This window comes from Thamnophis sirtalis, unplaced genomic scaffold (assembly GCF_051295495.1).
Source record: "Thamnophis sirtalis isolate CommonGarterSnake01/CBP01778 unplaced genomic scaffold, rThaSir2_p1.2 scaffold_4, whole genome shotgun sequence".
Lineage (NCBI taxonomy): Eukaryota > Metazoa > Chordata > Lepidosauria > Squamata > Natricidae > Thamnophis > Thamnophis sirtalis.
Window position 1 is genome coordinate 142811736 of NW_028261384.1, and position 15624 is coordinate 142827359.

General features: G+C 65.8%; 1 protein-coding gene across 2 annotated transcripts; it reads left to right on the plus strand.

Annotated features, from left to right (window-relative positions):
- The first annotated feature begins 59 nt into the window (after nucleotides 1-59).
- Nucleotides 60-15624, plus strand: KIF1C (kinesin family member 1C). Of its 2 annotated transcripts, none has more exons than XM_087714330.1 (22): nucleotides 60-228; nucleotides 5232-5376; nucleotides 6099-6175; nucleotides 6280-6459; nucleotides 6597-6662; nucleotides 6752-6930; nucleotides 7105-7216; nucleotides 7560-7637; nucleotides 7757-7822; nucleotides 8016-8097; nucleotides 8430-8508; nucleotides 8615-8760; nucleotides 8902-9071; nucleotides 9260-9339; nucleotides 9789-9864; nucleotides 10104-10183; nucleotides 10264-10358; nucleotides 10733-10816; nucleotides 11182-11362; nucleotides 11536-11608; nucleotides 12270-12908; nucleotides 13780-15623. In XM_087714330.1, the coding sequence occupies exons 2-22, from the start codon at nucleotides 5271-5273 to the stop codon at nucleotides 14428-14430; spliced, it is 3300 nt and encodes a 1099-aa protein (XP_087570456.1). In that variant the 5' UTR covers nucleotides 60-228; nucleotides 5232-5270; the 3' UTR covers nucleotides 14431-15623. The 2 variants fall into 2 exon arrangements, with proteins under 2 accessions (XP_087570456.1, XP_013931109.2); XM_014075634.2 differs by lacking the exon at nucleotides 60-228 and adding an exon at nucleotides 1656-1759 and having other exon boundaries at nucleotides 13780-15624.

The window sequence follows — 15624 nt, forward strand, 5'->3', positions numbered from 1 at the left end:
CCGTAGAGCCGTCGTGGGTGGGTGGGTGAGTGGGTGGGTGGGGGGCGTCGTACCTGGCGGGGCCTTTAAGAGCGCCCGGCCCCTCCGACGGGGAAGGCCGGCTCTCCCGGCTCTCGCGACATCCCGCCCCGCCCCGCCCGCTCTTCGCCCGCCCGGCATCTGCCTCGCCTGCCGGGCGCTGCCCGAGGACGCCGAGCACCAGCCGAGCGGAGGGAGCAGCGGCGGAAGGTGGGCGGCGGGCCTGGGGGGGGGGGGGCTGCTGGGCCGGGGGCTCTGGCGGGGGGAGGCGAGGGGGGGGCGGGAAGGCGCTCGCCCCGCAGCTCCGGAGGTCCCTCGGTTGGGGGGGGGATCGCGGGAGGCGGCGCTGCCTTCGGGGCGGGAGGGGGGGCTGGGCGAGAGGGGAGGGGGGGTCTGGCTCCGCCGCTCCGGGCCGTCGGGGAGGGGCTGCAGCGGATCCCGCCCCGGTCCGGCTCGCTGGGGCTTCTTAGCACCGGACACGGCTGGGCTCTTTCCCCCCCCCACGGGGAGGGGGTCTCCTGCAGGCTCTGCCTCTTCTGGGGAGGGGGCGCTGCTTTTGCCCTGGGAAGAGGAGCTGAGCCCCCCCCCCTCCCGCCTTCCTTAAGTCCCGGCTCCTTCTCCTCCTCCTCCTCCTTCCCGGGGCTCCAAAGGCCGATCTGATAGCCTGGCAGGGAGGGAGCCCATCCCATAATACCCCCGCTTCACCGGTGCCCTGCCTGCTGCAGCTCCCCGTGCCTGCCTGGCACCTGGGTGGCCAAGCTGAGGGTCTTGCAAGGGAAGAGGGTGCCCCCAGGGCCCAGGCTCTGCCTCCTTGCCACCCTTTGCCCCCTTCCTCTGCCCTGCATCTGGGGCAGCCCTCCGGGCCTTATGGCTCTCTCCACCGGCATCTCTCTGCTGCCCCTCCGCTCCTTGACTGCCCTGAGCTGGGCATCCGGGCTTCTCTGGGGCACCTTGCCCGAGCCGGTCTTGGCCTTCGCCCAGAGCCAATTTGGGCAAAGCCTGGTTCACGGGGTGTGTGTGTGTCACGTGGCGGAGGATCCTGGAGGAATGGCGAGAGGCTGAGCTGGGAGCTGCCCTGAGGAGGGGAAGGGGCCCTCGTGAGGCCGCCGTGATTGCCAGCCCCCTGGGCTTTGGGGGGCTTCCGCTGGGGCCTCCTGTGTGAATGCCGGCTGTGTGGGAAGGTGGCGGTGCCAATTTCCCGACCCACTGCTGCTCCTCTTGCCAATCTGCGGCCTCCCACTTTCTCCCCTCTTCTCCGCTTGCCCCCGTGTGCCGAGATCCGCTCTCGGGGGCACAAAGCAGCGGGTTTTGAGAGCCGCGTCTGAGGCTGAGCTGGCCAGGAATGCGGCCGTGCCCTTCCCTCTGCCCTTCCCGGCAGGTCGGAGCTGTCAGAAAGCCCAGACCAAAACACGGGGCGTGTGGGTGGGTGTGCCGCCTTCTGCCCTGCTCTGGGACTGGCACCTCCTGGGTGACATTTCAGGGCATGGAGGAGGCCCAGCGAGGGAGGCGGTTGCCGGGACAAGCTGGCCCAGATTTCTCTCGGCTGGCGGGACGGAGGCCAGAGGCAGCCGTTGCCCCCTCCCCAGTTGCAAGAGAGAGGAGGGGAGGCTCTGATCTGCCAGGCCTTCCGGCCGAGGGCTCTCCGGCCTCTCTCTGCCCTGCCTTCCCCAACGGAGGAGGAGGGGGGTTGCTCCCTTCTGAAGAGCCGGATTCCTTAGCGCTTCCGTCAGAGGCCTGTTAGGTAGGAATCCTCCCGGGGGGCAGGAGGGGAGAGCCGGCTGCTGCCCTGCTCTTCGCCCGCCTCACCCCTGCTGGTCACAGGGCACGATGGCTGCCCCTCAGCTCCTTGTGCCCTGCCGTCCTCCGGAGCCGCTCCCCCTTTCTGCGAGCCAGCAGCCCCTCCCTGCTCCTCTGCCATGCCAGGGCTGCCCCTTGTCCTGGCACGCCGGCTTCCAGCTCTCTGCGGGGGTCCCCGTGCCTTCCCTTTCCAGCTGGCATCAGAGAGCCCCACCCCCACCCTCTAATTGAGCCGAGCAAAAAGGTAGCAAATCGGGGCTTAAGACCCTCCTTCCGCTTTGGGGGACGTTCGCTCTCCTCTCGGTGGGGGCTGTCTGGCCCTCCATGGTGGCGGGGGGGGGGAGAGGGGTGGAGGGGTTATCCCTGCCCCTCCCTGCCAGAGCAGAGGGCCTGGGGCGTCTTCCAGAGGGCGTGTGCCCGCTTCCTACCTGCTCGGCAGGTGATTACAGGGATTAGCAGAAGCACAAATTAAAGTCTTACTCACCCCCCCCCCACAGTTGCCTGGCAGGCTCCCCCCCGCAGGCTGAGGGCCCCCCCGGAGTGGTCTGAATCCTTGCCCCCCCCCCCGCCCCCAGGGAGCCGGACTGCCAGAATCTGTCCGGCTTCAGCATGTGGGACTTTGTTCTGGGGGCTCAGCTATCTGCCCCAAAGGGGGGGGGAGAGGTCCAGAACACCCCCCCCCTGTGGTGGCTGTCCCCCCCCTGGTGCCTCTCAACAGGGGAGGGGGAGCGTGGGAAGAGGCCGTGGGGCCAAGCAACCGTTTGTGTGTGGTGCCCCAAGAGTTTTGCTGGGGAATCAGCCAGACGGGGGGAGCTTTCCCCTAAAGGAGGAGGGGGCTTCCCTCGTGTCTTTTGCTCTGTCTGGGTAAGGGGCCAGAACAGCCCAGGGACTGGGGTCTCCCTCTGGGTTGGCACACAGTCGGGGTTCCCGGGGGAAGGACGGCTTCCCCCCCCCCACAGAGGAGCAGGAGAGTGAGTGGGGAGGGGCTGCCTTTGCCCCCACAGGACTCCCCCCACCCCCTCCAAGCTGCTCCCTTTCAGCCTGGGGGGGGGGGGAAGGGTTTGGGAGGAAGCCAGAAGAATCAGGAGCTCCCAATCGGGACGCCCGACTCACACCCGACACAACTGCACAACCGCCACACAAGTGCCCACTCGGCCACGCCCGGCTCCTCTGCAGCGCCACAAACGCCCCGGAGCCTCCCTGGGAGGATTACGGCGCGGACATGCTCCCCTGCCCCGAGGGGCCTGGGCGGAGGCCCCCTTCTGCCTCTGGCTGGGCCTGGTGTCCTCCGGACGGTTTGGGTAGGGTGCCAGCGGGGCTGTTCATCTCCGTGCCCCGGGTGCCTCGCTGGCGCTTGTGCAAGGGCCCAGGGCTCTTGCGGCACCCGCGTTAGGTGTGCCCGGAGCAGCCCTAGAAAAGGAGGGAGGCTCCCATCTTTCTCCCAGGCCTCAGTTGCCAAGGAACAGCTGCCTCGGCTAAAAATAATCTGATTTTTTGCTGTCATCAGGCGTCATGTGAGTGAAGAGGCTCCCTCCGATGCCCTTGGGCTCACATTGCGGGAGGAAAGGCGCTGGGGCCCTGCACTCCAGGCCCAGCGAAGGCAGAAACCCCCCCCCCTCCCTGCCCCCAGGCAGAGAGACCCCAGTTGGCACCCGGCAGGCCCCGACTGAGCCTGCAGCTGGATTCAGGGCTGCCTTGGGGGACCCCTGCGTTCCCGCGGAGCAGGGGCCTGGGAGGGGGGGGTCCAGACCCTTCCGCAGAAGGCAGCTGGGCCTCGTGCCCCTGGGCCCCGCATGCCTGGCATCGCTGTGACTCACCCAGCCTGTCCTGCCAAGCGAGGGCCGGGCCGGTGTTTATCTGGGCTGGTTGTGCGAAAGGAAGCGCAGCCGGAGGGAGGGGGGGGGGCTCCGCACAATGGGGGGAAGTCGGCCATCTGGGGAAGGGACCATGGAAGCTCCCAGGTGGCAATTCAGCGGCCAGGAGCCAGGGGTTGGCATGGGCACCACCCCAACTTCCCGTGGGTTGATTTTGGCTGGCAGTGGTCCTGGGGATTGTAGGTTTCTGGCAAGAATTCGGAGAGAGTGTTGGCCCGGTGGCCGGAGGAGGCAGGGCCCACGGCTGGGCCTGGTGTTGTGGGCCCTGGGGAGGGGAGGGGGGAGGTCTGCAGGAGGAAGCTGAGGGTCAGTGGGGCTGTGGAAGAGCAGCCAGGACCCTCTTGGCCTCGGAGGGGCTGGACGGTTGACCCTCAGGCCGGATGTGCGTAGAAGGGGCCACCTGGCAGCTTGACGGAAGAGGCTGACCTCTGGGGACAATGTTGGGGAGGGCCTGGGGGAGGCAGAGGGGAGGGTCTCGCCTGACCTGAGCAGGTCCCCACAACACCTGCCTGGCCAAAAAGGGGGGGGGCTCCAGCGGGGGGGGGGGAGAGAGGCTGCATTGGCCTTCCAGGAAGAGGCTCACGAAGGTCCGTGGGAGGGGAGGAAACGGAGATGTCCGGCTCAGCCTTCCTCCTCGCCTGCTGCCCCACCTCCTGGCCGAGGGGGAGGGGGACACCTCTGGGGGCTCCCCCCCCTCCAAGAAAGCAGCTGCTCCCTTCTTCCTGGGGGGGGGGAATTGCAGGGCCATGGAGAGGGGGGGTCTGTTGGGCAGAAGGAAGCGCTGAGCCAGCCTGGTTCCCTGCCCTTCACCCCCAACCCCAGGCCGTGGGCAAAACCCCCACAGAGGTCTGACTCCCTGAGGGGGCCACGGCTTGGACGGGTCCTGGGTGCAGGGGGGGGGCAAGGCGGCTGGAGCTGAGTGGGGAGGCTTCCTGCCTAGCAGGCCATTGACTCTCCGGCCGGCTGCGTCCCTGCCCCAGCAAGGCCCTTGAGGGGGCTCACGCGGGGCCTGGGGTTGAGGAAGGGAGGGGGGGCTTCTGCTGGGGGCCGCCTTCAAGTGTGCAGAGCCCCCCCAGCTGGGGCCCTGGCAAAGCTGGAGCTGCCCCCTGCTCTGCGTTCTGCTCCGTCATCCCCCGTGGCGCTGCCAAGGCCAGGAGGAGCCCAGGGCGCGCACACAGCCACGCCCAGACGCTTCAACCCCCTGGAGGCTTTTGCTGGGTGTCCCAAGCGGAAAGGGGTGCTGCGTTTCCCGAGGGTGGGGGTGTGTGCAGTGGGGGCGGGTGGGTTGTCCAGCCGGTTCCTGGGAAGGGCCCAGCCCGGTCCTGGCATGCGGTTCACCCGGCTGCGTTTGTCCCTCAGGAGTGTGTGGGTTGTGGGGCGCCTCTGGGCGGAGGGTCAGCGCCAGGACTGGAGCGCTGGGGGCAGGGAAGTTCCGATGGGAAGCAAGTGGGAGGGGGGGTGTAACCAGGGGACCCCTTTGCCTGGGAGGGTAGCTGGGGCGTCCCGTGCTCAAGGCCCCTTCTGCCCCTCCTCTTCCAACAGGGAACCTGCACCCCCAGCTGCTGCCCGGAGGGAGCCGGGATGGCCGGCGCGTCCGTCAAAGTGGCCGTCCGGGTGCGGCCCTTCAACGCCCGAGAGATCAGCCATGCGGCCAGCTGCGTCATCCAGATGCAAGGACCCACCACCTGTGAGTTTCCTACCGGCTCCCCCAGGGGGCAGGATGAAGCCGCGTAGCAGCGGGGTTGCTGGGGGTGGGGTGGGGGCATCCTGCCGGGGGTGTCTGGGAGGAAAGGGCCCCGGGCAAGGAACTTTCAGACACTGCGGGTGGCCTTGACCCTCTGCTTGGCTTCCAGAGCGTAAGTGATTGTGAATAAGAGCCTCCCGGTTCAATGGCAGTCTACCCCGGACTTGTTAAGAAGGAGTGGCATCCGTGGAGGAGGGAGAGGGCTTGTGTCCTCGAGCCCCACCTGGCCCTCCTGTCACCTCTCACAACTGGCTCGGCTGCCGTGAGGAAAGTCCTCTGGTCCCATGCCCGAGTGGGCTGCGCCCGTGCGGGAGAGGCAGGCAGGGCCCACTTGGGTGACACTGCGAGCTGGCACACTTGCCCACTTGGGTATCCTAGGCCAAACCATGCCCCCCCCCCTCACCTGGCCTGGCCTGGGAGCCTTCCAGTTGAAGCCGGGTTCCCAGGCAGTTGAAGCCGGGTTCCCAGGCAGTTGAAGCCGGGTTCCCAGGCAGTTGAAGCCGGGTTCCCAGGCAGTTGAAGCTGGGTTCCCAGGCACAGCCTCCTCCGACGCTTGAAGGCAGCCGCGTCCCCCTGCTAAGGCTGCCTTTGCCATTGCGGAGGCTGGCAGTGGCGGATGTGGCAGAGGGGCTTCCCTTCTCTCCTCCTCCTCCTCCTCCTCGCAGGCATCGCCAACCCCAAGCAGGGCAAGGACGCCCCCAAGAGCTTCACCTTCGATTACTCCTACTGGTCCCACACCTCGGTGAGTGTCGCTGTGGGGAGACGGCTGCGCTTGGCTGTCCTGCGTGGGGGTCCCTCCCTCCGTCCCTCCGGCAGCCCCCCTGAGCCCCCCTCCCTCTCTTGCAGGAGGAGGACCCCCACTTCGCCTCCCAGGAGCAGGTCTACAAGGACATTGGGGAGGAGATGCTGCTGCACGCCTTCGAGGGCTACAACGTCTGCATCTTCGCCTACGGGCAGACGGGGGCCGGGAAGTCCTACACCATGATGGGCAAGCAGGAGAAGGGCCAGCAGGGCATCATCCCTCAGGTGCCCGGAGCTGCCCTTGGCACCCCCACCTGCAGCCCCCCCCCCCTCCCGCCCTCTCTTGCTGGGATGTGGGGCCGAGGAGGGAGGGGAGGCGCCCCCCTCCCAGCCCTGACCCCTCCCTCGCTCTCTCCCTCCAGCTCTGCCAGGACCTCTTTCTGCGAGTGGCGGAGGAAGCGTCGCCCTCCCTCTCCTGTTCTGTGGAGGTACGTTTGGGCGGCTGTGCCCCCCTCCCTCCCTCCCTCCCAGCCCCTCCCCTCCGCCTGAACCTCCGCCCCCCCCCGTCCCTCCCCAGGTGAGCTACATGGAGATCTACTGTGAGTGCGTGCGGGACCTCCTGAGCCCCAAAAGCCGTGGGAACCTGCGTGTGCGCGAGCACCCCGTCATGGGGCCCTACGTGGAGGGCCTCTCCAAGCTGGCCGTCACGTCTTTCGAGGACATCGCCGACCTCATGGACTGCGGCAATAAAGCCAGGTCGGGCCCCGCCGGTGGGGGGCGGGCGGGGCGGCTGTCTGTTTGGGCCAAGGAGGGCTCCCCTCCGCCACTCCTCCTCCAACCCAGGCCTGTACGGGGGCTGCTCCGAGGGCAGAGCGGGCGAGAGTCCCAGGAAAGAACCCCCCCTCCTCCCTCCTCTGCCCCCCCCCCCAGGACTGTGGCTGCCACCAACATGAACGAAAGCAGCAGCCGCTCGCATGCCGTCTTCACCATCGTCTTCACCCAGCGCCGCCATGACGAGCTCACCGACTTGGATGCTGAGAAGGTGGGGAGGCCGGTCTCGTCCGGGAGGCGGGCCCAGCTGCGGGGGTCTCCCACGAGGGGCCCGAGGTCGGAGGTGCCCTCCCGGAGGAGTGTGGAGGGGCCCCTTGAGGACCCTCGAGGTGGGATGGGCGCTTTTGACGGGAGTCCAGCCGGTTTGCCTGCTCGCCCCTCGCTTACGGCACTCCCGCCCTGGGGCTCTGGTAGGATGGAGCCCTGCTCTGGGGCTGGGTGGCTGGGGATCAGCTGGCACGGGGGGAACTCTTGCTGCATCAGTTTGGGGCCCCTGAAGGCAGCCCCCGGGGGACTCCAGTCCTCACCCTGTGGCCCCCTCCCCTTCTCCCCAGGTTAGCAAGATCAGCTTGGTGGACCTGGCGGGCAGCGAGCGAGCGGACTCGTCAGGGGCGAAGGGCGTGAGGCTCAAGGCAAGAGGGCAGAGTTGGGCTGGGTCTCCTGTGTCTCGGGCGGGGTGGGGTGGGGGGGCAGGGCACGCTCCGTCCTTCCTCCACCTCCGTGGGGCTCAGAGTGGGCTCTCTTCTTCCAGGAAGGCGCCAACATCAACAAATCCCTGACCACTCTGGGCAAGGTCATCTCTGCCCTGGCCGAGATGGTGAGCGGGTCCTGGGGGGGACGCAGCGATTGGAGGCGGGGAGGGGGCCTTTAGGGACGGAGTAGGGGGACGAGGCCTTGGGATGCTCGGCTGGAGGCATTGGGAGTGGGGACAGGCATGGTGGGCTCTGTGGGGCCCTGGGCGGCCCTCTTCCCCTCCCCCCGACTCCCTTCTCCTCTTGCCCCCCCTCCAGCAAAGCAACCAGAAGAGGAAGAAATCCGAATTCATCCCATACCGGGATTCGGTGCTTACCTGGCTGCTGAAGGAGAACTTGGGTGAGCAGCTGAGCAACACCTGGCGAGGTCCGGAGGGACAGGGACACCCACCCACCCTTCTTTGAGTGGGTGCCATGCAGGAAAGCGGGCAAAGAGGCTTCCGCGGGCGCTCAGCCGAAGGAGGGAACGGAAGGTCTGGCCCAGCTTTGGCTGAATGGCAGAGGGGAGGGGGCTCCTTATGCTATCTGCAGCCCCCCCCCCTCTGGATGCCTTGGCTGGGGCACCCCGGATTCTGCCCAGAGGCTCAAAGGCTCCAGCAGGACGTGCTTGGGAAGGGTTGACGGGCAGGGGGTCTTCCGTCTCCCACCCTCTCCCCTTCCTCCCTCCTCCAGGGGGAAACTCCCGCACGGCCATGATCGCCGCCCTCAGCCCAGCCGACATCAACTACGAGGAGACGCTGAGCACCCTCCGGTGAGCGGGGGAGGGGAGTCGAGGAATGGGGGGGAGGGGGGCCTTATTTCCCAGCCCCCGCTCCTCCCCCCCCCCCGGTCTCAGTGCCCGCCTGCTCCTGCCCCAGGTACGCCCACCGTGCCAAGCAGATCCGCTGCAACGCCATCATCAACGAGGACCCCAACGCCCGGCTCATCCGGGAGCTGAAGGAGGAGGTGGCCCGCCTGCGGGACCTGCTCTCTGCCCAGGGACTCTTGGATGCCTGCTTCTCGGGTACGGGGCAGGTCTCCGGGGGGGGGGCATTCCGGGGACCCCCACCTTCCCAGGACGGCTGTGAGGTGTTCGCAGCCTGGGGAGGGCCAGAGGGAGCCATTGGAGGAAGCCGTCTCCACCGCTCGGCCTGTGTCTTTGCAGGGCCTGATCCGGCTGATCCGGCTGGTGGGCAGAGCGTTTCCGGCGCGCCCTTTGCCCCCATGGCCCCCTCCTCCCTCCTGCTGGAGCCCCTCAACGGGGAGCTGGAGATGCAGCTGCCGGACTCAGAGGAGCAGATGTTGTGCACGGAGGAGGCCATGGAGAGGCTGCAGGTGAGAGGGGCCCTCCGAGGAAGCCCCACTTCCCCTCCCGGGTCCTTTGCCTGCTTTCTGATGGGGGGGGGCTTTCCAAACAGCTGGACTCCACCCCCGGGGCACCCAAAGACCATCCCATCCTCCTCGGCAGGGGCGGCTTCCCCCCTGTGCCTGAGCGACCGCCCCCTCCCCCCCCCCCTTTGTAGGAGACCGAGAGGATCATTGCCGAGTTGAATGAAACCTGGGAGGAAAAACTGAGGAAAACGGAGGCCATGCGGATGGAGAGGTGAGTGCAGATTGCCCCCCCCCCACTCCACTGCCCCCCGTCTCTCTGCTCCAGTTCTGCCAGGGAGGGTCTGCTCGGTGGGCCGCGTGTTTATGTGCAGCTTCTTTCCTGGGGAGGCCGGGGGGGGTGGAATAAGGGCCCAAAGCCGACCGGTAGCCAGGGGAGCCCGCAGGGGGAGGAATCTGAGCTGCCATCGTTGGTGATGCCTCCGAGAAGTGCCCAGGCGGGCAGGGTCGGCCGCTCGTGGCCTCCCTGCGGGAGAAGCTGCCAGCCGCCAGCTCTGACAGGTGGTGGCGCTCCTGGGACGCAGCAGCCGAGCGGGAGGGTTTGGTGCCCATCCAACCGGAGGCCCCTCTGCCCACTGAGGTGCCCCAGGCCAGCTTCCTTTGGCGCTGCCAGTGGGCCAGCCAGGGGGTCTGAGTGGCAGGGGTCGCTTGTCTTTGCTGCAGAGAAGCCCTCCTGGCAGAGATGGGCGTGGCTCTTCGAGAGGACGGGGGCACCGTTGGCGTCTTTTCCCCCAAGAAGGTGAGCCCCCCCCCCCTGTGCAAGGTGGGCCAGTGGGCGGCCACTTATAATGGACTCATTGGGAATCTGCCCCATGGAGGATCTCCCCCCCCCACAGCCCCAAAGGTGTTGCATGGTGCACCTGCAAAGGCTTGCCCCCCCCCCCCCCCGGAGCTGGGCTGCACAGGGTCCCAGCCCTACAAGTGGACAGGAGGTTCCAGCTGTGCCCCCCGCTGATGCCCGTGTCTGCCCTCCCCCAGACTCCCCACTTGGTGAACCTGAACGAGGACCCCCTGATGTCGGAGTGCCTGCTCTACCACCTCAAAGACGGCGTCACCAGGTGAGGCTGCCCCATGCCGGGCGTTGACGGGCGGACGGGGCGAGGCCAGCGGTCCTGACCCCCTCCACTCTCCCGCCTAGAGTTGGGCAGCAGAACGCGGACATCCGGCTGAGTGGGCAGTTCATCCAGGAGCAGCACTGTGTTTTCCGCAGCGTCACCTGCGAGTCGGGAGAAGGTGAGGCTCTGGACAGGCGCAGCTCCTCCCTGTGGGGCGACTGCCGGAGGCGGTCAGGATAACCGAGTCTCCTCTCCCCTCTCTTTGTGCTTGCCTGGAGCAGGGGGGGCCCGGCCACGAGGCAGCAGCAGGTATTGCCTTCTTCGGGGGTCTTACTGGACTGGGGGTTGGGGGCGCAGGGAGGTATCCCGGTCACCATCCTGCCCGCCCCAAGGCCCGGCTGCCACCCACTCTTCTCCGCGCCTGTCGCTTGGCCAAAGGGCCCTTAGACCAGTGCCAGCCTGGGGGCCTGGTCAGCTCTTCCTCAGCCCCACCGGGGTGGGCTGCCTTCCCGAGGACCCCCGGGCCCTGACCCCTGCCTGTCTCCTCCGCAGTCGTGGTCACCCTGGAGCCCTGCAGCGGGGCTGAGACGTACATCAACGGGAAGCAGGTGATGGAGCCCCAGGTGCTGCGATCAGGTAGTGCAGGGGGGTCCGTCCTGCCCAGGGGAGGGGGCTGCCGGGAGCATCTCCAGCCGGGGCCTCGAGCGAAGGAGGCTGCAGCCTCAAAGCCCCCCACCCCCCATTACGTTTCCTGCGAGGGTTTTGTGGCTTCGGAAAATCCTTCTCCTGCCCCCCCTCAATGCTAGGGGGTCCTTTTTGTGGGCAACCAGCCCCAGGGGAAAGGGGGGAGGGGCTCTCCTGGATGTGTCAGTTGGGTTTTGGGGGGTCCCTGCACTGGGGGCCCAACCACCTCCGCTTCCCTCCGCGGCCCCGATCTCTGCTGCTGTGATTGAAGGCCCCCTTGGAAGCTGACGTCTCCCCCCCCCCCGCTCCCCCATCAGGCAACCGTGTGGTGATGGGCAAGAACCACGTCTTCCGCTTCAACCACCCCGAGCAGGCCCGGATGGAGCGCGAGCGCTGCGTGCCCCCCGAGGGCCAGGCGGAGCCCGTGGACTGGAACTTCGCCCAGCGGGAGCTGCTGGAGAAGCAGGGCATCGACATCAAGCTGGAGATGGAGAAGAGGTGGGCAGCCGTGGGGCACGGGGCTTTCTCCTCTGGGCCCGGCTTCCTTGGGCCTGGCGGGGGGGGGAGCTCCCCCTGCAGCTCTGATCCTGCTGTGGAAGGGGGGCCCTGGGGACGGGGGGCGCTGGGCGGATGAAGCTGCTCAGTGTCCCCGTTTGCCCCCCGTGGCTCAGGCTGCAGGACCTGGAGACGCAGTACCGCCGAGAGAAGGAGGAGGCCGACCTGATCCTGGAGCAGCAGCGGCTGGTATGTGGGCGTCTCCTGGGCCCTCCTGCACATGCGGGACCCTGCCAGCCGGCTTCCCCCAAGCAGCGTCAGTGGGCGGAGCCAGGCTCGCTTAATGGCGGCCTGATTTACGGAGCAACCGCAGCACAAAGGTCATAAAACCCGGCATGACTCGATTAATGACAGCATCAGTTGTGGTCATAAGACAAGGACTATCAGTGCAATGCATTACAGGCAGTCCTTGACTTACAATCTTCCATTTAGGGGCCATTCAAAGTTACGACAGCAGTAAAAAAGTGACTTACGAGCACTTCCCACACAATTGTTGCTGGACTCCCCGTAGTGACGCAATCAGAATTCAGACACGTGGAAACTGCCTCATATTTATTGATGGTCGCAGCATCTTGGGGGGGGGGGTGTTACATGATTCCCTCTTGTGGCCTCTGCCAAGCAAAACGAACGCTGGATTCACTTTACAGCCATGCTGCTAATTTGATTGCAGTGATTCACTTAAGAACTGTGGCAAGAAATGTGGTAAAATGGGACCAAGCCTACTTAACAACTCTCTCAGAAATGTTGGGCTGGTTGTGGTCGTAAGTGGGGGGGAGTGTTTGTGTTTCGTGTCTTGTTTTTGCTAGACCACTTGACCTCGAACACACCCCCCCCTCCCCCAAATTCCCAGTATGCAGATTCGGACAGTGGTGACGATTCGGACAAGCGCTCGTGCGAGGAGAGCTGGCGCCTCATTTCCTTGCTGCGGGAGAAGCTGCCGGCCACCAAAGTGCAGACAATTGTGCGCCGCTGCGGCCTGCCCAGCTCGGGCAAGAAGCGGGAGCCGCTCCGGGTCTACCAGATCCCACAGCGCCGACGGGCAGCCAAGGACCCCCGCTGGCTGACCTTGGCTGACCTGAAGATGCAGGCGGTCAAGGAGATCTGCTACGAGGTGGCCCTCAACGACTTCCGGCACTCCCGCCAGGAGATCGAGGCCATGAGCATCGTCAAGATGAAGGAGCTCTGCCGCCTCTACGGCCGGCGCGACACCAGCGAGCGCGAGAGCTGGCGCGCGGTGGCCAGGGACGTCTGGGACACGGTGGGCGTGGGTGAGTCGGAAGGTCCCGCGGGAGGCAGTCCGGCACCTGGGAACGCGGAGACCCGGGTCAGCACACCGGGCGTGGAAGTCAGCGACCTCCGGGCGCATATCGACAAGCTGACGGACATTCTGCAGGAAGTGAAGATCCAGAACAACATGAAGGACGAGGAGATCCGGTCACTGCGAGACCGAGTGGTGAAGATGGAGCAGGTCATCCCCGTCTCAACCCAGGTGAGCAGGTGCCCCGGCGGGCAGCAAGGTTTCCCCAGGGCCCCTTTGCCCCTCCTGCTGTGCCCAGTGGGTGGGGGTGGGCAGAACTGTGGTTTGTTTGAGCTGGATTCACACGCACACACGCACGCGGGAAATAAATGGGAGACACCCCACACCAGTTGTGGGTTCCAGGCGGTACGACCCAGTACAGCCGTACCGGTAGTAGCCAGGAGAAGCAACTGCCGTACTGGTACAATGGCTCGTTTGGCCCACCCGCCAGCCCGTGTTCCATGGCCTTTTAATAACGCGAGCGGCCCATTGCAATAGCAATAGCAATAGCAATAGCAGTAGACTTATATACCGCTTCATAGGCCTTTCAGGCCTCTCTAAGCGGTTTACAGAGAGTCAGCATATTGCCCCCAACAATCTGGGTCCTCATTTTACCCACCTCGGAAGGATGGAAGGCTGAGTCAACCCTGAGCCGGTGAGATTTGAACCGCTGACCTGCTGATCTAGCAGTAGCCTGCAGTGCTGCTTTTAACCACTGCGCCACCTTGGCTCTTGCGTACGTGTGTACAGCGTGCGGCGCCTGCGCAACCTCCACCGGCCAGCTGGGTGTCGCAGGGCAGTGGCATGCGCATGTGCACACAGCATGCGTGCCCGTCTAGGATGCCCAACCCCGTGCGCAGCGTACCGGTTGCGCCGGGATCCGGAACCCACCACTGCCCCACTCCCTTGGTGTCCCTTGGCACAATCCCCAATTCTTCTTGTGTTTGAGCCTTGGGTTGGCCAAGCGTCCCTCACTCCCCACATAGTTCCTGCCCACCTTGTGTCTGGCCTGACCCACTCTGGAGAAGAAACGCCCTTCCTCCCCAATTCTCTGCCCCCCCAGGAAGACGAAGAGCTGGAGCAGGAGTGGCAGTCGCTTCTGATGGCCCAGGAGGGCCGAGCTTTTGCCGCTGAGGGGGATGCCCTGGCTCCCCAGGAAGAAGAGGGCTCCTTGCCCTGCGACCGGGTCTCCTGCCTTATGAAGAAGGACCCCGCCTTCCGCCGAGGACGCCTCCGTTGGCTCCGCCAAGAGCAGCTGCGCCTGCAGAACCTGCAGCCGCAGCAGCCACAACAGCGCCGGGGGCCCAGCCGCTTCATCCCCCCGCAGGACTGCAAGCTGCGCTTCCCCTTCAAGAGCAACCCGCAACACCGCTACTCGTGGGGGCCCAGCACCGCCTTCATGGTGGGCGAGGAGAAGGAAGGGGCCCCTGTCGAGGAGACGCCTCAGGCGCCCAGCCCCAACAGCCACAGCGGTCCCACCGCGCCGCCGAAGCAGCCGGGCCGGCGCCACTCCCTGGAAGGGGGCCCACGGGGCAGGCGCAGCAAGGGCAGAGGGCAGGACCAGCATCCCCCACGCAAGCATAACTATTACCCTCACCAGCACCAGCCCTACCCGCAGCGCCGTTCTGGGGTCCCTGGAGGGACACACCCCGCCCGCATGCGCCGGCAGAGATCGGCACCCAACCTGCAGCAGGAGAACGCCGGTGCCCAGTGATTCTGCCAGGTGGCTGCTCCTACAGCCCCTTTCCCAGGGGGCAGTGGGGAGGATACCGCCTCGGAGGGGTGGAGGGGTCAGCATAGCCCCCGATGGGCAGGGCGCTGTCTCTGCCGTCTGTGGGGTCCTTGGGCACCACAGTTTGCTTGGATCGGCGTAGTAGTCGTAGTGCCCAGGTGCAGGTGGGGGGCAGGACGGGGGCCTACCTGGGCACAGCTGCAGGGGTATTCTGCAGCTCCCCACCCCACAGAAGCCTTACGGGCGGGCGATGGGGGAATCCAGGGCAGCCGGGACTCGTGGAGGGGTCTTCCCTTGCTTTGTGTGGTAGGTGGGCCTGGGACGATGGGTCTATTTGATGTCCTAAGGGGGGGGGGGCAAAAGGGAGGGGTCCTAAGTGGGGATGGGCAGATGCAGCGTGAAGCAAAATCCGTTTTTGGAGGAAAAAGGCAGAACTTCAAACTTTGCTGCCTCCCCCCACCCCTCCCCCAACACGCAACAGTTCCAACGTGTGTAGAAGCCTCATCTCCTATTTGGGGGGGGGGGGAGCACAAATCTTTCTTCCTGCTGATTCTGTATTAATTGAAGTCTCATGGGAAACCCCCCCTCCCCATCGCACTCTGCCACTTTAGGGCACCCCCGGCCCCTCTGCCATGGCGGGATGGAGAGGGAGGGGCCCGCTTCTGAGAGTATTTTGTCATTCCCCCCCCCCTCAATTTGCTGCATGAGGCTCCAGGGGAAACAGGCATCCAAGCACCCCCATGGAAGACTCCCTGGGGGGTGGGGAGGGTTGCCAGTGTTGGGGGGGGGTTGTGCCCATGCTCTGCTTGGGGTGAGGGCAGCTATATCTGAAGCTCTTCGTGCTTGGGGGGGAAATGTGGGGCCGTGTTCGTGGGTGGGCTACCTGTTCCTCAACAATAAAGGTGGCAGAACACCCACCCTGTTGCCTCCAGCTGTTTGGGGGGGGGGAGACTGACCGCCCCCTCTGAAGCCCGAGCTGCCCTACAGCACACACTGTATTTTTTTTGTATTTTTAAAATTTTTAAATGCTTTTACTTGTGAGCCGCCCAGAGTCCCTGGGGAGTGACATACAAATCCTATTAAAGTTTTAAGTTTAAAGCAAGGCCGTGGGGCAGAAATTCAGCCAGACCTACAAGGAGGAGCGGTGTTCCATGCGCCTCCGGCCTTGAGCCATGC